The sequence below is a fragment of the Aotus nancymaae genome, unplaced genomic scaffold (assembly GCF_030222135.1).
Source record: "Aotus nancymaae isolate 86718 unplaced genomic scaffold, 86718_ANA_hifiasm-v0.15.2.pri h1tg000053l, whole genome shotgun sequence".
In the NCBI taxonomy this organism is placed as follows: domain Eukaryota; kingdom Metazoa; phylum Chordata; class Mammalia; order Primates; family Aotidae; genus Aotus; species Aotus nancymaae.
Window position 1 is genome coordinate 7,488,157 of NW_026988467.1, and position 21,606 is coordinate 7,509,762.

Here is a 21,606-nt window from a genome sequence, read left to right on the forward strand (position 1 = left end):
GGACTTGAGCAGAAGCAACCTTTTCCAGGGCACCTCATTCTCAGACGTGGGCATGGATTAAACCAGTTAGTTTGTTATCTTGCAAATTCTAGTAAAACCCTAAAAAGAATGGATTGTAAGAATAAATCAAGGGTTTGGGGTGAAATAATAGCAGTGTTACCGACAGAGGCGCTTTAGGAGGCCTTTTTAGCATTAAGTTTTTAATGAAAATGGAAAGTACTAGCTACAATGTGATTAGTGGCTTAAAAGGTTTGTGACACACAGAGAAGTCTTTTATCTTAATGATGTAGTACATTCTAATAACATGCCTCTGATGGTCTGTGAGAGATCAAACGAGGACAGGTGTAATTAAGCTCTATTATTAACGATAATGCCTTGTATTTGTATAGTGCTTTGTAATTTACAGAGAGCATTAACATGCTTCAATTTATTTGATCCTCAAAACAACCCTCTTTGGTAGGTGTATGTATAAGTAAAATATGTAATACTACCTCCAGTTTATAGTTGAGGAAACCAAAACTTGGCCGGGTGCGGTGGCTCACACCTGTAATCCCAGCACTTTGGGAGGTCAAGGTGAGTGGATCACCTGAGGTCAGGTGTTAGAGACTAGCCTGGCAAACATGGTGAAACCCCATCCGTATCCCAGCTACTCAGGAGGCTGAGGCAGGAGAATCACTTGAACCAGAGGTGGAGGTTGCTGTGAGCCTCTACTGCGCCATTGCACTCCAGTCTGGGCAACAAGAGCATAACTCTGTCTCAAAAAAAAAAAAAAAAAAATTAGAAACTGATTGAGTAGGTCTGGGTTGGCCTGAGCATGTATTTCCAACAAGCTTCTAGGTGGTGCCAATGATCCTGGACCTGGGACCTCACTTAGAGTAACTAGGCATGGCAGAATAAGGATGCCTGGTGCTGTCTGTAACCAAGAGTTGGTGATCATTCTGTGCCCTAAAATAAAGATGGCCACTAAATAAAGAGAAAGTAAATGTCTGAGACATACTTAGTTTCTAGGTGACATACGTAGCCTGCAGATAATCAGATTCTGGTTGTTATTTGCTCTTTGTATGTGAAAGGAAGCCAGGATTTCTAGAGCAGCTCCTTAAAGCAAGAAAGTTGCTTTCCTCTCAAAAGTCTGTCTGTTCCTCTTCCATTTCTTGACTTAAGGGAGGACCTGATTTCTAACACTTTAACCCGAAGAACATCTACTAGTAGTAATACTGAATGGAAAATGTATTTTTATTATCCTGTATTGGTCAATTAACAGATATATTTGTAATGCACCCTGTGAATAAACATTGAGAGAATACAAAGCAATTATTACTCAGCAAATATTTATTTAATATTTACCATATGTAATCATTTTTTGCATACTGTCAGCATTAAACAAGGGAATTCAAGCTCATGAGTTTTCTGATAGTTCCCAGATGCATCACATTATTACGGTGCTGAGCATTCCCTTCCAGTTAGTACTCTGTGATACACCTGGTCCTATCTGTGCTTGCTTTTTACACACTGTTTTGGGATCTTCCCTCTTATTTGCATAAGTTCCTTGCAGAGTCTCTTTAGGAGACCTACTTTGCATTTGGCATTTAATGAAAGCCAAAGGATTATTTTGTGACATGTGAATTGACCAGACCTCAGTAGCTTTCCAACTTCTTAATGAATAAATCTAAATATTATAAAAATTCGGCCAGGCACAGTGGCTCACGCCTGTAGTCCTAGCACTTTGGGAGGCCAAGGCAGAAAGATCACTTGAGGTCAGGAGTTGGAGACCAGCCTGGCCAACATGATGAAACCCCGTCTCTACTGAAAATACAAAAATTAGTCAGGCATCATGGCGGGTGCTTGTAATCTCAGCTACTTGGGAGGCTGAGGCAGGAGAATTGCTTGAACCTGGGAGGCGGAGGTTGCAGTGAGCCAAGATCAAGCCATGGCACTACAGCCTGGGTGATAAAGCAAGACTCAGTGTCAAAAATAATAATAATAAAATAAATAAATAAACATTATAAAACATTCTTTTTTTGACATGAAGATAGGATTTATATCACATAAACTGCATATAGTTTTTAGTATCACTATCAATATGTGACAGGGTGACATGTTTGAATTATAAAGAAGACATATTCTACAGAGTCAAAATGGCAGTATTTTAAAAAGAAAGAAAATGATGACTGCTTGATTTAACTTGAGTTCTTTTGGATTTATGTAGATTCATATATATTTTAGAATTTAAAGATAAATTTTGTCTCTCAACCATGATATTAAAACAATGCTCAGAATATTTGTCATTTCCTGAATTAGGTAATAGTCATTTCACTCTTAAGCAGTTTGGAGAGGAAAAGAAAAAAAAACAGAAAAAAGATGATAGTTGTTAGTTGTGGGAAGAATTAAAGAGAATTTATTTATGTTCTGTAAAACTCAGTTTATACATACTTGCAAAAAATCCTCTTCAGGAGTCAGACAAGCTTTTTCCTCTAATATTTATTAATGTCATCTTTATCACTTAAGATTAACCATTCTCATTTTTAAAACTAAAAATGAAAAATCAGTATAGAGTCTGTATAAATTTAGCTTTACTGCTTTTTCAACTTTTTTCTTTTTTTTTTAAACATCCTGTTACAGCAGGCTTTTTTTCTCTATTCTCTTTTTTTCCTTTTTTTAATCAAGAAATGCTGAGTGTATGATAGAATACAGCAAGCTTTACTGCTTTTTGTTGCTAAGTTATCAAATAGGTGAGAGTTATAATGGGCATAGTACTCATTTTTAGGTCAATAGAACTATATAAATCAGTGGCAACAGTTTGAAATTCAGAGGCCAAATTACTATGATTATTGTTGAAAGTTACTTTTTGGTTCCTTAGAAAGTGGCTATACAGGCAAATCTTTAGTTTAGCCAGGTGTGGTGATGTGTGCCTATAGTCCCAGCAAAGGCAGGAGGATCACTTGAGTGCAGATATTTGAGACCGGTTTGGGTCCCTGTCTCAAAAAACAAAGCAAGCAAACAAAAACAACAGCAAACTGGTCTAGAAGGCAAGGTACTATTTGTCAGTTCCAATTCCTTTAAAAAGCAAACAAACCCCTCTAGAAATATTTTTTATGACCACAGTGAGTAAAAAGAGACTGTTAAGTAACGATATATTGTCATTTACTAGACTATCTTGAACTACTCATCTATGAGTTGAGTTTTGTTTTTTTTTAAGTGAAAGCAAGTTTATTAAAAAGTAAAGAAATAGGCTGGGTGTGGTGGCTCATGCCTGTAATCCCGCACTTTGGGAGGCTGAGGTGGGTGGATCACCTGAGGTCAGTCACCTCAGCCAGGCCAACATGGTGAAACTCTGTCTCTACTAAAAAGACAAAAATTAACTGGATGTGGTGTCAGGTGCCTGTAATCTCAACTACTTGGGATGCTGAGGCAGGAGAATCTCTTGAACCTGGGAGGCGGAGGTTGCAGTGAGCTGAGATTGCACTACCACATACCAGCCTGGGCAACAGAGCAAGATTCTGTCTTTAAAAAAAAAAAGCAAAGGAATAAAAAATGGTTGCCATATAGGCAGAGCAGCCGAGTATTTTCTTTTCCCAGCAATTTTTATCTCTCGAATAGAACTTCTTTCTAATCCCACTTATTATTTGGAATTCTAAATTCAACATTGCTTTCATAGAGATTCATGTCATCAAGATTTGCTTGTATTAGTTAAGAACTATTGGTTCTTATCCAAACAGCCCTTGAAATTACATTGTTGTGAAGTCAGGCTGCTGATTTAGGGCTAAGTAAGGTTTTTTGAAAAAGAGGGAAGGGTGCAAAGACAGCTGGAAAGACGGTTAAAGATAATTTTTAAAGTGGATCAATTTTATGTGACCAGAGTATAATCTTTGTGTTTTATGTGTTTATTGGAAGAGTTGTCACTTAAAGTGATATTTTTCAAATAGCTAAAAATGTCCTAGGTTTTCTAGATTGGAAACATCTCTAAGTTGTACTTACTAAAATATGACTTGGGGAATTTTAAATTATATTCGGGGAGTATATTTGCCCAGCTTAATTTTTGTTCTGATAATTTATTTCTCAAAATTTTGGAGGTGAGATATTTATTGATTTGTATGTGCAAAAAACAAAACGCACCCACTATGAGGATCTTTAAAAAAAAAAAAAAAGCTTCCTTGTTATCCGGATAACAAACTTTAATTGTACAATTGAAATGGATACATTTAACATGACAAAAAAGTAGCAAATCCTCTGCTCATGGAAAGATGATTTTCAAACCCTCTTGTCTTACAGAAAAATACCGTTTGGTTGATTAAGAACTTACATGATCTGCTCATACGGATATTTAGCATTTTTAACATCATCCCTGTTTGATTGCTTCTTTTTCTACATTCTCATCTTCTAACTTTTTTCTAGGGCTGCTCTTTTTAGTAAAGCTAAACAAAACTTGGCGTCCTACAGCCTTACTAACCTTTGTTAATCCGCCTGCTCGTCACATCTTTCTATGGCATCTGTGCTCACTCATGGGGGAAAGAGATTCTGGAAGAAGCAACAGCAATAACCAAGGCAAATGTGGGGGAAGTGTCTGCATGGGTTGTTAGCATGATGTGTGGGACCTAGGTTTTACTTCATTTTCTTTAGATAGTGGGGTTGTTAAGTCACGCCATTTGAATAATTTTGTGTGACCATAGGGTGAGAGACTCATCCCTGTTGTCAATCCTTCTAAGAAATTTGGTGGCAAATTTCATCACTTAAGCCGGAAAGTGGAAATTTGGATTAGGGACACCAGATAAACAAATCTTTAGATTAATAGAAATGTACATAGGTGTATATCTTAATAGATTTCCACATTGAGGGTTTTTGTTTTGTTTGTTTTTTAGTCTTTTTGGTTATTTTTAAATTTGGTTAAGGCTTTTTTGCTTGCTTTTTTTAAATTTAATTTTCCTTTTTTACATTTTAATTTTGGTTATTTTGGGGCCATTTTTTGATTTTGTTTTTCCAAAGGACGCGGATTCTGATAGCGGGGACGATTCTGACAAGAGGTCCTGTGAAGAGAGCTGGAAACTGATTACTTCTCTGAGAGAAAAACTACCTCCCAGCAAGTTGCAAACCATTGTTAAAAAATGTGGCCTCCCCAGCAGTGGGAAGAAACGAGAACCAATTAAAATGTATCAGATACCCCAAAGAAGGCGCTTGAGTAAAGATTCCAAGTGGGTCACGATCTCAGATCTTAAAATTCAGGCTGTCAAAGAGATTTGCTATGAGGTTGCTCTCAACGACTTCAGGCACAGTCGACAGGAGATTGAAGCCCTGGCCATTGTCAAGATGAAGGAGCTTTGTGCCATGTATGGCAAGAAAGACCCCAATGAGCGAGACTCCTGGAGGGCAGTGGCCAGGGATGTCTGGGATACTGTCGGTGTTGGGGATGAGAAGATCGAAGACGTCATGGTCACTGGGAAAGGCGGCACTGATGTAGATGACCTCAAGGTTCATATAGACAAACTGGAAGATATTTTGCAAGAAGTCAAAAAGCAAAATAACATGAAAGATGAGGAGATAAAAGTCTTGAGAAATAAAATGCTCAAAATGGAGAAAGTCTTGCCACTGATTGGATCTCAGGAACAGAAAAGCCCAGGAAGCCTCAAAGCCAAGGAGCCTGTTGGTGCTGGTGTTAGTAGCACCTCTGACAATAATGTAAGTAAGGGAGACAGTGGAGAACTTGCAAAAGAAGAACGTGTTTCCCAGCTGATGAATGGGGATCCAGCTTTTAGACGTGGACGTCTGCGCTGGATGAGGCAAGAGCAAATTCGATTTAAGAACTTGCAACAGCAGGAGATAACGAAGCAGCTTCGTCGGCAGAATGTACCTCATAGGTTCATCCCTCCTGAGAACCGGAAGCCCCGCTTCCCCTTTAAGAGCAACCCTAAACACAGAAACTCTTGGAGTCCTGGGACACATATCATCATAACAGAAGATGAGGTTATAGAACTTAGAATTCCAAAAGATGATGAAGCAAGGAAAGGGAATAAAGAAGAGAGCCAAGAAAAAGTGGGTAAAGGAGCTTTTAAGGATCCCCAGTTACCATGGGGCTCTCAAGGAATGAGAAGTCAAGATCATATCCAAGTTAGCAAGCAGCATGTTAATAATCAGCAACAGTCACCTCAACTACGTTGGAGAAGCAATTCTCTCAATAATGGCCAGCCGAAAAGTACACGCTGCCAGGCATCTGCCTCCGTGGAGTCATTAAACTCCCACAGTGGCCACTCCACTGCTGATGTGCAGACTTTCCAGGCAAAGCGCCATATTCATCAACACCGTCAGTCTTACTGTAATTATAACACTGGAGGTCAGTTAGAGGGCAATGCAGCCACTTCCTATCAGAAGCCGACTGACAAACCCAGCCACTGTAGCCAGTTTGTGACACCTCCGCGGATGAGGAGACAGTTCTCAGCACCCAATCTCAAAGGTGGTCGAGAAACCACAGTATAAATCAGTTACTGGACAAACTTGAAATCATGGTGGAAGAATCAGACCGTATTAGCTCATGATTTGATTTGGTTCTACCTTTGACCTTGAGTTCTTATTATTTACATTATAAATATTAACTGGTTTTATATTGTTAAGACAAAACACTGGTAAAAGCTTCAACACCTCCCTTTTGCTTGTATACCATAAATGAGCAGTTTCTGAAATTTTGGATAAAGCATCAAGAACTCCTTTTTCTGAAACGTTCCTCCTTTTTTGGTGCCTAGAAAATTAATATACTTACACAGACTTGTCCCATCTTGGTATAAGTTTGCTATGTTTTTATAATGCCTATAAATTAATCTGACATCCAGAAAGACCTGCCTCTTAGTTTATGCCTTCAAAAGGAGAATTTGATAAGGAGAATTAAATGTCCGTTATTCTCCATAAATGTTAGAAATTGGTTTAAAAATAACATGCCACTGTGTGGACACAGCTTTGGATTTCTCATTCATGTCTGTTCTCTTATTTAAATACAATTAGAATCTTTCGTAAGCCAAAACTAAAGGTCTTCAAACATATCTTCAAACATTATACATAGCTTTTCATCTTCCACAGAACTTCCACATCTTCTTTTATTCTGTACTTTACAAAAAAACTCATATAATAGTTTTTTTCTTTTCAATGTATCAGAATATGTATGAAATTTGTCATACCAGAATCTGTAAATTGGCACTGTTTCTGGGATTCTGTTTGTGGTTTGTGTTTTGAAGTTCAGTGTGTCATTTGACACATATGCACACAAAGTGAGTTATTCACCAAAATCATGCCAACAGAAATACCAACAAAAAACTTGTATAAGTGCTTTCAGCAGCGTATATAAGTTTGTAGGGAGGATATTTGGCCTGAGAGGGAAGAGGTGGGACATGAGGACAAAGCTACAGCATATGGCTCTGTGGTGCTGCTTTGTTCCAATAGTTGATGAAATAGTGAAATAAAAGTTAACTTTGGTTGGGTTTGGAATAAAGGAGATGATATGTGATAAACTATTCTTTGATTAGCAGTAGTAATGCTCGTAGACACTCAAACAAGAAGGCGAAGTCCTGATGAACATTTATTGTATCAATACCTCATTTTATTTGGTTGCGATCTCAGTTTGCCTCACTGGAAAATCCACTATGAAAGATGGGTTTTAATGGAAAGAAAAGAATCATCTTCTACATCGTTCCTTATCTCTTGAGTTGTCAAAAACGTTTCTAAGAGGCAATCTGAAGAGCCAGAGATGTCTGAAATTGCCTGACTTCATGTTCTGGAAGATTCCTAAGTCACATGAAATCATCTAGCAAACACTTGTCTTCCAAATGATGTGAAAAACTACAACCAAGATAGCAGTTAGCATTCAAGGAAGCCTTAAAAATTATGATTATGTTTTTTTTTCCTTTGCATGTGGGCACTATGCTTTATTAGAACACGTTATTTTTAATCATAGTATTTTTTCTTTGCCTCTAAGAAAATACTTAATGCACAGAAAGTTGCTTCCAGTTAACATTTTTTTCCCTTAAAAAGAGAAGCTTTGAGGAGTATTTTTGCTTTCATAGCTAGAACAGTTGAAGTCTTCAACTGAGGTTTTATGGCAGATTAGACATGGGTAAATGATGTCTGTAATGGGTTGACTTACCGAGATGACAATCTCCTGTGCCATTTGGTTTGAATGTACTTGATAGGCTACTTCAAATCAGTCACTTCAATGTGTCTTGTGTAAACCCAGTTGACCTTTTTAATTCCTCTTTAGGCATAGATGTGCTGTTTCTTTCTAGACACAATTTATTTTCTAAGATTAAAAATAGTCATTGCTAGGTGTGGTGGCACACACCTACAGCCCCCAGCTACTCAGGAGGCTGAAAGAAGAGCACTAGAGCCCAGGAGTTCTGGGCTGTGGTGCGCTATGCCAATTGGGTGTCTGCACTAAGTTTGGCATCAATATGGTGATCTCCCTGAAGCGGGAAACCACAAGGTTGCCTAAGGAGGGGTGAACCCAGCCCAGGTCGGAAATGGAGCAGGCCAAAACTCCCAGGCTGATCAGTAATGGGATCTTGCCTATGAATAACCAGTGCACTGCAGCCTGGGAGACAGAGTGAGAACCTGTATGTGTGTTTTTTTTTTAAGATAATATTTATTATATTATTTGGGTTTCAACTCTGTAGCAAAAATGGGCTCTCATTTCCCTAACTTGAGATAACATAGAGTAGGTCCATATATTTTCATTCTTACAGTGGTCTTTCAATCTTGTTGTGGACAGGTACCCTTGTTTCCCACTAAACCATGGGAGTGAGTGAGTTACTCTCCACTGGTGATTAGGTTAACACTGTAGAGTCTGGGCATGGTGGCTCATGCCTATAATCCCAGCACTTTGGGAGCCCTGGGTGGATGGATCACGAGGTCAGGAGTTCGAGACCAGCCTGCAATATGGTGAAACCCAGTCTCTACAAAAAATACAAAAAAACTAGCCAGGCATGGTGGTGCGTGCCTGTAGTCCAGCTACTCAGGAGGCTGAGGCAGGAGAATCGCTTGAACCCAGGAGGTGGAGGTTGCATTGAACCGAGATTGTGCCACAACTCTCCAGCCTGGGCAATAGAGGGAGACTCTGTTTCAAGGGAAAAAAAAAAAAAAAAAAAAAAACACTGCAGAATGAAGAATTACGTAATATTTTCATTTACAACTGTGGATTGTGGTAAGGACTATGTCCACAGTGATGTTCCAAAGAATTGGGTTTATATTTGTGCTTCATCTACTAATCCCAGGTATCCTCATGTTGCTGAAATGTTGTTTAGATAGCTAAAGGATCCCTTAATTTCAGAGATGACCAGGAAGAAATTAACCAAGGTTTTATGGACTGCTATCTATGCCCCATGATGCATTTCTGAGCAAATGCTTATCCTAGGGAATAACTTTGTATGAATAAAATTGCTTAATTGAATCTTTTACTAAATAAGTAACTAGTGCCATCCTTTTGTGAACTCTTGGCATGGCGAATATTACTTTGTTTTTTTTGTGTTATTGTTGTTGTTTTGTGACAGAGTCTTGCTCTGTCGCCCAGGCTGGATTATGGTGGCGTGATCTTAGCTGACTGCAACCTCTGCCTCCTGGGTTCAAGCAATTATCCTGTCTCAGCCTCCTGAGTAGCCGGGATTACAGGCACATGCTACCATGCCTGGCTAGCTTTTGTATTTTTAGTAGAGATGGGGTTTCACCATGTTGGCTGATGTGAGCCACGGTGTCTGGTCTGTTTGTTTTTTTAATGTGATTTCTCTCTAAGCTTAAATACCACAAGACCAAAGAGCAGTGGTCATAATTAAACCATTATTGTTGAGGTAACCCTAGCTATTATTATAGCAAAGTGGGGAAAAAAGTGTTTATGCTATTGAAGTTATGTGATGATCTGACAGTGGGAATATAGAAGAGTCCTAATTAATTGGCATAGTTCCATAAACCAGAATGGTATTCCTTGGAGAGTTAAAGACATTCTCTTTAATAAATCCAAACCAAAGGGCATTTTATTTATTCCTGCTTCTAATTCCTTCTAGCCCAGTGAATTATTTCTCTTTTCATTAGTAATGTGGTGAATGGGAATTGTTTATTACATTGAAGTGACTTGAAGTGACCTTTTGTGCTTTAGGTACAGGTTGACGCTGAAAAACAAAACAAAACACTGAATTTGTGATACCTATGTCTGCATTAAAGGCTGTTTTACTACAGGAAGTTACATAGACTTCCTGAAGTTAGCTGCTGTGTCCCAGTGCCTTATTGGTCCGTTGTAGACTCGCCTTAATGATTTGTACAAATGACTGGGCGGAGGGGATGCTGCCTGTGTCCTGGTGTACCTTAACGAAGGAGCCTTCTTAGGTGCAGTGCAAAACAAGCATTTGTTCTGTACTGTTAGAGCCAAAATTGTGATAAGTGACACTCGTAATTGTCCAGTTTGTGTCATCTTTTTCAGATTTTAATATCTGTTCTAGATATTCTTAGCTTGAACCACTTTTGATTGTGAAATGTATTAGTCATTGTCCCATTATTACTGTAAAATGAAGTTTTGAATCTTCTTGTTAATGAACTGTGGATTTCCCCCTCAATTTCTTAAACAACAAAAAATGCTTGAAGATTGTCTTTGAGTGTAAGATCTGCCTTTTAAGAAAGGGAGTGTTAGTTTGTAATGTTAAAAAATAAAGACCTCATTGAATAAAAGTTGAAGTCATCTTTTAAGAGTGTGATTTCTATGTGGGAAGAGGGAAAAGGAAAGCAAGGTAATGCTAACTAAACCTAGTTTTTGACTTTTATTTATTGCTTTTCCATCTGAAGATAGTTGTAAATCAAATCTTTTTAAAAAATATTTCTACGTGAACTTGATTAGTTTTAAAGCTTTTGCTTTAGCTACACTTTTCTGTTTAACAAAATTCTACCTTAAACGGGATCTTTGAGCCCTATTTTATGCCACATTTCACTTACATAAAATATTTTCTCACAAAAGATGAATAAGGATATCACTTTCTGATTTGAGTTTACTTTAACCGTGTTCTCAGTTTTTTCTTTACATAGTCTTGATTTGAATTCTTTTAAATGAAATTATTTATTTCCCTCTATATAGGTAGACACTAAATTTCTAAAAAGTTTTGAGTGACTCTGCAGCTTTTCTTTCTCCTTTAACCTCTGCTTATTTTCACCCAGAGTATCAGTGGTACACTAGAGAGGAAACAGAACAAAGCAGAATATTTTTCTGGAGTGGACCAGTAGTCTCAATGAAAATTTGGACCTGACATTATTTTTTAATACTTAAAAACAACATAATCGTGTATCATAGGGTAGAATACAAAATCCACATGAGTTTTTAAATACGAAGTCTGGAATTGGTCTGCTTCTGGCCTCATACCATTTTCCTTCAGGTACTTTGTATTCTTCTGCTGTTGGAGAAACTGATGGAAAAGTTGCAATGTCCCTACCATTTATAGGGTGACACAGAAGATTAGTGTGATATGTGCAGTGACATTGTGCTGATGAGACTCTGCCCATACAGTGCTGCTGGTGGTGAGGAGCAAAGTTAAGTGTTGTCAATGACTGGGGTATCATCTTGGGTGTGGATATTTTCCTTCCGGCTATTGCTTGCTAATTATAATCTGCCATTAGGAGCCAAGCGTCTAATGTCTCAAACAGCCTAACAGGAAAACTCAGAATGGTGATATTAATTTTACCTTAAATATCACCTCCTCAGAGGTGCCCTACTTGTGCCACCATCATCTTTCATTGAGAGTACTGAAGTACCGTAACTTGTCTCTTTGCTTCTATTCTTGACTCCTATAATCCATTGTCCACATAGCAACCAACATCATCTTTTAAATATAAATCATGTCTTGTCAGTAGTGTCTACCTATATTTCAGGTGCTTTGCATTGCATGAAAGAATCTGAGTCTTACTGTAGTCTCCAAGGCTTTACATGTTTTGGCTGCTTGGCCCCCACTCTTTTTTTTTTTTTTTTGAGACGGAATTTCGCTCTTGTTACCCAGGCTGGAGTGCAATGGCGCAATCTCGGCTCACTGCAACCTCCGCCTCCTGGGTTCAGGCAATTCTCCTGCCTCAGCCTCCTGAGTAGCTGGGATTACAGGCACACGCCACCGTGCCCAGCTAATTTTTGTATTTTTAGTAGAGACGGGGTTTCACCATGTTGGCCAGGATGGTCTCGATCTCTTGACCTCGTGATCCACCCGTCTTGGCCTCCCAAAGTGCTGGGATTATAGGCGTGAGCCACCACGCCCGGCCTTGGCCCCCACTCTTAACGCTTTCACTCTCACACTGCACTCTGGCCTTTTGTTCCTTGTACATGCCAAGTTTCTTCCCACCTCTGGGCTCTTGGACTTCTCAAGCCTGGAGCCCATTTCTATCATGCTTCCCTCCCCTTCCAGACCTGAGCTCCTGAGCTCTTTCTGCCCAGCCCACCACAAGTTGATTCACTGTTTTAATAATGATAGCCTGTAATTATCTTTTCTTTGTACTTATTTGGTTCTTCCATGAGAACATAAACTCACCTAGAATAAATGCCGTATCTGTCTTGTTCATTTTGCCAGTCATATAAATCCATTACCTGGAAGAGTGGTTCTCAAACTGTAATGTCCGTTAAAATTTTGGGGGTATTATGAGAACTCAGACTATTGGGCCTACCTCCAGAGTTTCTGATTCACTAAGTCTGGGGCAAGACCTGATAAATTTGCGTATCTGATAAATTCCCAGGTGATACTGATGCTGCTGGTCCAGTAATCACCTTTGCTAATGAGTGGTCTGGAATGAAGGCTTGATAAGCGTTTTCTGTAAAAGGCTAGATAGTAAATATTTTAGGCTTTGTGGACTATGTGGTCTTTTTAATGAAACTGCTCAACTCTATTGTAGTAGGAAAGCAGCCATAGACAATATGGAAATGAACAAAGGTGGCCGTGTTCCAGTCAAACCGTGTTTACAAAAACAGGCAGTGGACTGGATGTAGCCCGAAGGCTATAGTTTGCTGACCCCTGATCTAGAAGATAGCTACTTCTGATAAATATTTAATCTAAAAGATCAGTATATGACTGTGTATGTGATCTAGAAGACAGATATATGCCAGTTGCTGGAATAAGTGATAAGTGACAAATGTGTGGTCCTGGCCTCATGAAATTCTCAGAGTTATAGAGGGAGACAGCTGTAATAACCACACCAGTAGTGACTCAGTACATTGTGACAAGTGCCATGATGATAAAATGCAAGGTGCTCTGAAAGGTTTTAAGGTAGCCTCTCATTGCTCTTAGCTGACAATGTTTTTGTTTCACTGAGGAAAAAAGAAGCAATCAGAAGAAATTTCCTTCTAGACAAGGATTTTGTATAGTTTTGCCTGCATGATCCATCCATACCTATACTGAGCTTTCCTTCCGGTTAGTGGATGAACTATCCTTGATCCTCTCCCAGCCCAGCCCTTGTTCCCTGCATTCCATGCCCTCTCAAGAACTTGTTGTACATTTACCCTCTTCTCTTCTGCATCATCAGTTTCTTTCCTTCTGGATTATTCGTGCCAGCATGCAAACATGTCACCAGTTGCAAAAGTTTTTTTTTTTTTTTTTGAGATGGAGTCTCACTCTGTCACACAGGCTGGAGTGCAGTGGCACAATCTCAGCTCACTGCAGCATCCGCCTCCCAGGTTCAGTGATTCTCCTGCCTCCCAAGTAGCTGGGACTACAGGTGCACGCCACTATGCCCAGCTAATTTTTGTATTTTTAGTAGAGATAGGGTCTCACCATGTTGGCCAGGCTGATCTCGAACTCCTAAGCTCAGGTGATCCACCTGTCTCAGCCTCCCAAAGTGTTGGGATTACAGGCGTGAACCACTTCTCCTGGCCCCATTTTTTCTTTTTATTATTTCCTATCCTCATTCCTGTTGGAACACATCTAGTCAGACTTTGCTCCCCCCCTCACCACCAAAGCCGCTCTTATCAGGGTCCTGAAAGCTCTTTTTGATGACAGGCCGAATACATTTTCTCAGTCCTCGTCTTACTGAATCTCTGGCATTTAACACTGTTGCCTACTCTTTACTTCATGGGATACTTCTCTTGGCGTCTTCTTTTCCTCCGACCTTTCTAGCTGCTCCTTCATGGTCTCTGGCCACAGACCTTGGCTATTTCTATATCTTTGTCTGTTCCCCTTCCATTTTTATACTGATGTTGAAGATAATGATAACTTGAATATTGAACATGTATTACATGTATTAATACACATCAATCTTTTACATGTATTGACTCATCGAGTCCTCACAATACCCCTCTTCTGTGAGATAGGTATTACTTACTCCCTTTTTCCATACTTTCCCAGAGTCACACAGCTACTCAGCAGGGGAGCCAGAGCCAGTCCCAGGGAGTCATTCTGTCTGCAGACCTCTGCCCCGCCTCACCTTCTGCTGACTCTCAGGTGTCCTCTCTCCAGCCTGGGCCCCTGCCCTGAGCTCTAGATGCCGACATACAACTACTGCCTGACATCCAGATCGCTGGCAGGCGCCTTACATTTAAACCATCTGAACTGGAGCAGTTAGCTCAGCTGAAGTTATCTTTAGTTTTTCTCTTTTTCTTCACATCTCATGATCAGATCATCAGTAGGTCCTATTTCCTCTCCCTGTAAAACATATCCTAACTCCATCTCTTTTCACCACTTTTGCTGCTAATACCCTAGTCAAAGCCACCACCATCTACCTTGGACACTGCTGTGACAGCCTCATGACTGTTCTTGTTTCCACAGTTCCTCCAAAGTCCCACAGAGAATAATGTTTTTAAAACATATCCCAGCTCTAAACCACACAGTGGTTTCCATTAGAATAAGATCCCAGACTTTACCATGGTCTATAAAGCCATCCTTACCCCATTTGCTACCTGACTACATCTGCTGCATCTCCTACCCTTCTCTCCACTCTCCCATTCCATCCACACAAGTTTTCTTGCTTTTCTTGAGATACGTGGTGCTCCTTTCCATTTCGAGACCTCGAGTACTTTGAGTAGAAAAACCCTCACCAGAGACCTCTGCATGCTTGCTTAACCCTTTCCAGACTACTTGGTCTAGAAGTCTGTCTCCCTTTCTTCTCCCTGGTAGCCTCTAACTTTACCTTTATCTTTCTCCATACCAGTACTCTCCACTAAAATCACAGTGTATGTTTTGTTTACTCTTTATCATCTCTGTCTCCCTTGTCAATGGGATCCTTGTCTTATTGACCACTAGCATCTGGCACATAGTAGGAGCACAAAAGGTATTTGCTGAGTGGATGGCTGGATAATGGTTTAAAAGCATGGTCTGCATTTCCTGGGCTCAAGTCCCATTTTTAGCACTTGATTAATCTCTTTCTTTCTCTTTAACATGAGACTAACTATAGTACCATCTTTATTTTGGTGTTTTGTTGTTGTTGTTGTTTTTATTGAGACAGAGTCTCACTCTGTCACCTAGGCTGGAGTGCAATGGCATGATCTCGGCTCACTGCAACCTCTGCCACCCAGGTTCAACCAATTTTCATGCTTCAGCCTCCCCAGTAGCTGGGACTGCAGGCACATGCCACCACGCCCAGCTAATTTGTTTGTATTTTTAGTAGAGACAGGTCTCGCCGTGTTGGCCAGGCTGGTCTCGAACTTCTGACCTCAGGTGATCTGCCCACCTCGGCCTCCCAAAGTGCTGGGATTACAGGCCTGAGCCACCACGCCTGGCCTAGTACCATCTTTATAAGGTTATTGGGAAGATTGTAATAATTCATGTTTAACATTAACACTTCCGGATACAAAATAAACTTAAAAACCAGGGTAGCTGGGTAGGAGAGAATATTCCAGAAGAGAGAACAGCCAGTGCTGTGCCTTTATAAATATGGGGCATATTTTGAACTAGTTAGGATTTCTTATAAACATAAATGCCTACTGGAAAATATATTATCATTATTATTATTATTATTTTGAGATGGAGTTTCACTCTTGTTGCCCAGGCTGGAGTGCAATGTCATGATCTTGGCTCACTGCAACCTTGGCCTTCTGAATTCAAGCAATTCTCCTGCCTCAGCCTCCCGAGTAGCTGGGATTATAGGCATGCGCCACCATGCCCAGCTAATTTTGTATTATTAGCAGAGACGGGGTTTTACCAATAGACCAGGCTGGTCTTGAACTCCTGACCTCAGGTGATATACCCACCTTGGCCTCCCAAAGTGCTGGGATTACAGGCATGAGCTACTGCTCCCAGCCAAAATATATTATGTGCCTTCCATAATTAGTTTTTATCATGAAATGAATAGAACAATAGTATGTGAATCTCATTAGCCATTTGTTGTGGGAAATCGTGATATACGAAATGTCCTTTTTAAAAGTTCATAAGTAGCCTGATTTGGGGAGAGGGCCAATTCAATAGATGATGTTGATATTTTGACTACCAATTGTGGTCAAAATGTAGTTAAAGTTTTTTGTTTGTTTGTTTGTTTGCCTGTTGTTGTGGTTTTTGAGATGGGATCTCACTCTGTCCTCCAGGCTGAAGTGCAGTGGCACAATCTTGGCTCATTGTAACCTCCTCTTCTTGGCTCATGTGATCCTCCTACCTTAGCCTCCCAAGTAACTGGAACTACATATGCCCTCCACTATGTCCTGCTAATTTTTGTGTTTTTAGTAGAGGCAGGGTCTCACCATGTTGCCCAGGCTGGTCTCAAACTCCTGAGCTCACGTGATCTACTTGCCTCAGCCTCCCAAAGTGCCAGGATTACAGGCATGTACCACCACACCTGGCCCAGTTAAAGTTTTTAGATTTATAGGGCTATGGGAAATTTTTCATGTTTGTTTTGGTTGGTAAAGCACAGCCAGAGCTGTTGGGGAAGGTCATCCTCATAACTGTCAAAGTCAGAGGATTTTATGTTCATTGATAATTTGACCAACCTGTCAACTTATTCTTGAAGAAATCCTCAAGATAAAGTATTAATATTTTTTTCTACCTGATGATTTTTAGGTAAACCAGCAGCCTTTCTCTTTTTGCTAAAATAATTCCATGTAATACATAGTTTTTTCCCCCTACTCCCCAGCTTTTTATTTTGAGACATTTTAAACAGAGAAGCTGAAAAAAATACTGGAATGAACTTTTGTATACTTGTACTAATATATATTTTTCCTGAACCGTAAGAAAATTATAGATACTATGACAGTTTACCCAAATACTTCCATGCTTTTCTCCTAAAATCAAGAATTTTTTTTTTTTTTTTTTTTTTTTTTGAGACAGAGTCATCTTGCTTTGTCACCCAGGCTGGAGTGCAATGGCATGATCTTGGCTTACTGCAACTTCCGCCTCCTGGGTTCAAGTGATTCTCCTGCCTCAGCTTCCCAAGTAGCTGGGACTACAAGCACCCGCCATCATGTCCGGCTAATTTTGTATATTTGTAGAGATGGAGTTTCACCACGTTGAAACTCCAGGCTCACCTCAGGTGAACTACCCACCTCAGGTGATCCACCCACCTCAGCCTCTCAAAGTGCTGAGATTACAGATGTGAGCCACCATGCCCAGCCACGAATATTCTCTTAATACCACTATGCCATCCAAGAAATTTAATACTGATTCAATATTGATTCAATATTATATCATATACAGTCCATTTTCAAATTCCCTAATTATTTCAAAAATATAAATGTTAGGAAAGGGAGTATTTTATCCAAGATCCAGTCAAGGTTTATATATTTCATTTGGTTATAATTTTTTAAATCTTTCATTCTACTGTTATTTTTGAAGTGTCCAGGCCATATTCTAATTTGTCTGATTGTTTACTCAATATTAGATTCAGGTTAAGCCTTTTTGTTAAGAATGCTATAAAGGGACCGGGTGCAGTGGCTCACACCTGTAATCCCAGCACTTTGGGAGGCTGAGACGGGTGGATCACCTGAGGTCAGGAGTTCAAGACCAGCTTGGCCAACATGGTGAAACTCCCTCCCTATTAAAAAATACAATTTTTTTTTTTTTTAGACCAAGTCTCACCCTGTTGCCCAGGCTGGAGTGCAATGGCATGATCTCGCCTCATTGCAACCTCTGCCTCCTGGGTTCAGATGATTCTCCTGCCTCAGCCTCCTGAGTAGCTGGGATTACAGGCACCCGTCACCATGCCCAGCTAAATTTTGTAATTTTTTTTAGTAGAGAGGGGGTTTTACCACGTTGGCCAGGCTGGTCTCAAACTCCCAACCACAGGCGATCTGCCTGCCTCGGCCTCCCAAAGTGCTGGTATTACAGGCATGAGCTACCGCACCCAGCCTAAAAATACAAAATTTAACTGGGTGTGGTGGTGCATACCTATAGTCCCAGCTACTCAGGAGGCTTAGGCAGGAGAATCGCTTGAACCCGGGAGGCAGAGGTTGCAGTGAGCTAAGATTGTGCCACTGCACTCCAGCCCGGTGACAGCAAAACTCCATCTTAAAAAAAAAAGAATGCTATAAAGGGTCCAGGCATGGTGGCTCCCTCTTGTAGTCCCAGTTACTTGGGAGACTGAGGCAGGAGGATCACTTGCGCCTGAGAGGTCAAGGTTATAGTGAGCTATGATTGTACCATTGGACTCCAGCCTGGGTGACAGAAGTAGACCCTGTCTCCAAGAAAAAAGAAAAAGATTGCTATAATGGTGATGTGTATTTCCCATTGCATCACATCAGTAGACATAAAATGTCAATTTCTCCTATTATCGATAATGTTAAAGTTTTGTAAATTTGGTTAATGTGATGTTCCCCAGCTCTCTCCATTGTAAATATATCATTTCCCTATCTGGACATGGACTTTGGATCATATTCATATTCTGTTTTCCATGCATCTTTTACTCAATTATTTTAGCTTTTTGTTGTTTGTTGTTTTTGAGATGGGGGTCTTTTGCTCTGTAGCCCAGGCTGGAGTACAGTGTCACAATTACAGCTTGCTGTAACCTCCACCTCCTGGGCTCAAGTGATCCTCCTACCTTAGCCTTTCGAGTAGCTGGGACTACAGGTGTGTGCCACCATGCTTGGCTAATTTTTGTATAATTTTTGCAGACATGGGGTTTGGCCATGTTGCCCAGGCCAGTCTGGAACTCCTCGGATCAAGCAGTTCGCCTGCCTCAGCCTCCCAGATTGCAATGATTATAGGCGTTGAGTCACTGTACTTGGCTTATTTTAGCATTTATTAATGATCCTTGCTTGATTCAGTTATTACATCTGGGGTTGCAATATGGTGATTTTCCAGTTGTCATTTTTCTGCATTTATTAGCTACCTTTTGTTTTTGTTTTTTAGATGGGATCTTGCTATGTTGCCCAGGCTGGAATAGCTATTCACAGGCCTGATCATCAGGCATGGCGGCTTACACCTATAATTCCAGTACTTTGGGAGGCCAGTAACTGCCTCAGCCTCAGCCTCCTAAGTAGCTGAAATTAAAGGTGCATGCCCATGCCTGGTAATTAGCTAGCTTTAAAAAAAATCTTATTTAAAGAAAAGAGCTTCCCCTTTTTCTCTCCTTCTTTCAGTATCACCAAGGAGTCATGAATTCTTTCTATATTCAATGTACTATGTTATTTTTCTGTTGATTTATTAGCCAGTGGGATCTTGTGTCCTTTTGAAATAGCCCCAGTAGTGTTTGAGTTCTTCTGTCCTTTCTGACACAAAATGTTTCAGACTCACCTTTTACTTTCCTTGCTTCAAACCTGGAAGCAGCTAATTTTTTCAAGGAGCCCTGGTTCCTTTTAGTGGCAGTGATATTTGGAAACCAAGATCTAATTGCTAAGTATAATTTAAAAATAACCTTTAAGAAAAAAACATTGCCTGTGGCTCACACCTATAATCCCAGCACTTTGGGAGGGTGAGGCAGGTGGATCATTAGTGAAACCCCTTCTCTACTAAAAATACAAAAAAATTAGCCAGTTGTGGTGGCACACGCCTGTAGTCCCAGCTACTCAGGAGGCTGAGGCAGGAGAATCGCTTGAACCTGGGAAGCATGAGGTTGTGATGAGCTGAGATTGCGCCACTGTACTCCAGCCTGCCCAGCCTAGTCAACGGAGGAAGACTCCATCTAAAAAAAAAAAAAAAAGGCATTGTCTGACATTTTGATAGTGTATTACCATGTAAGAGGGCTTTCACATGTTTTTAAAATGGTTCACCTATTGGTCCTTCCTCTAGTACTGTGTGGTAGGCAGGTCAAATGCTAAAATCTTCATTTAAAGATGAAGAAAGTGAGGTTTAGAGAGAATTTAACTTTCTCAGAATTATAAGGCTAGTAAGAACAGTTTGCAGGACCCAAACCCAAGCCTTTTACTTGTTTAATTTTTTTCTTTTTTTTTTTCATAATATGTAGTCTCCTAAAAAGTGTGTTTAGATATCTAATAAAGCTATGTAGTTGGCTCTTGGTCTTCGTCACTGCCAGCCCATCTAGAGAGAACACTTCCTTTGTGAAACTAACTGACAAATGACCAGAACCATAGAGGATTTTTGCATCCTTCTGAGCATTGCTTTGGGAGCTTCTTTTGTAATGGAGCTTACTAAAGGGCTTTCAGCACTGCTTTGTGATGCATGGAATGTTTGATGTGGGACTTGGAGAGCTCTGTTTGGAAGCAGTGTATGGTCATACTTACACCCTTTGTCTCATGACAGGCTGTAATTGGGTCACTGCTAGGGAACCAAAAGAAGAAGAAGGAAACCCTGGCAGTAAATCTTAAAATGCTATGCTTATGCTATAATTCGGTATTTCACTGTTTGAAGGTCTCTTTCTTAATCCTACTTGTTTTATTTTCATTAAAATTCAAGTTTTGCAAATTAACAACCTAAGGAAACTTTTTAGACATTTGTCCCCTAATCTCTCCCCACCCACCATGAGATTTTAATACCTCAGATATGCTACATATCTGTACACTGTGTATATTTGTGCTTTATATATTAAAAGAGCTAAGATGTTTTTCATCCTCTGAGAACCATTTTTTGGCCTCTTTGGGAGTGATATTACCCTTATTGAAAAATACATGAAATAGATGGTAAAATGAAGGATAAATTTGATTTGTATTATAATAATTCATCTTTTTTTTTTTTTGAGACAGAATCTCTCTCTGTCTCCAGGCTGGAGTGCAGTGGTGTTATCTCAGCTCACTACAACCTCTGCCTCCCTGGTTCAAGCGATTTTCCTGCCTCATCCTCCCAAGTAGCTGGGATTACAGGCGCGCGCCACCACGCCCAGCTTCTTTTTGTATTTTTAGTAGAGATGGGGGTTTCACAGTATTGACCAGGCAGGTTTGGAACTCCTGACCTCAGGTGATCTGCTCACCTCAGCCTCCCAGAGTTCTGGGATTACAGGCGTGAGCCACACCTGGCCAATAATCCATCTTATAATTGCATATTGAAAATAAAGTGTCTTACTTGAATAACTAAATACAGTCTATAAATTATTTCAGTCCTAATAGCACTATGAGATTTTGGTTACCTGAAGGCTAAATTCATCCTACTGATCAAAGATAGTAATTTTTCACCCATAGGAAGCACCAAAGTCTACAATCTTAATTTCCTTTTCCTTCCAAAGAGTTAGATAATTGAGATTTTTGGTGATACTGGTGAATTTGATCATTTTCAATATTATTTTTCTCTGGAATTTATTGATGTGTAAGATATTACTTGAATA

The 21,606-nt window shown here is 40.0% G+C and overlaps 1 protein-coding gene across 20 annotated transcripts in view; it reads left to right on the forward strand.

Moving 5' to 3' along the window:
- KIF1B (kinesin family member 1B) overlaps positions 1–21,606 on the forward strand; it is a 179,488-nt gene that overhangs the window by 91,264 nt on the left and 66,618 nt on the right. Inside the window, exon 20 of one of the 20 annotated variants that reach the window (XM_064363250.1) lies at positions 4,981–9,094. The exons of the other annotated variants lie outside the window; for them this stretch is intronic. Within the exon in view, the coding sequence (XP_064219320.1) occupies positions 4,981–6,465 (1,485 nt within the window). The 3' untranslated portion in view covers positions 6,466–9,094. Of the gene's footprint in view, positions 1–4,980; positions 9,095–21,606 lie in introns of those variants that run through there. 20 annotated transcript variants of the gene reach the window in all.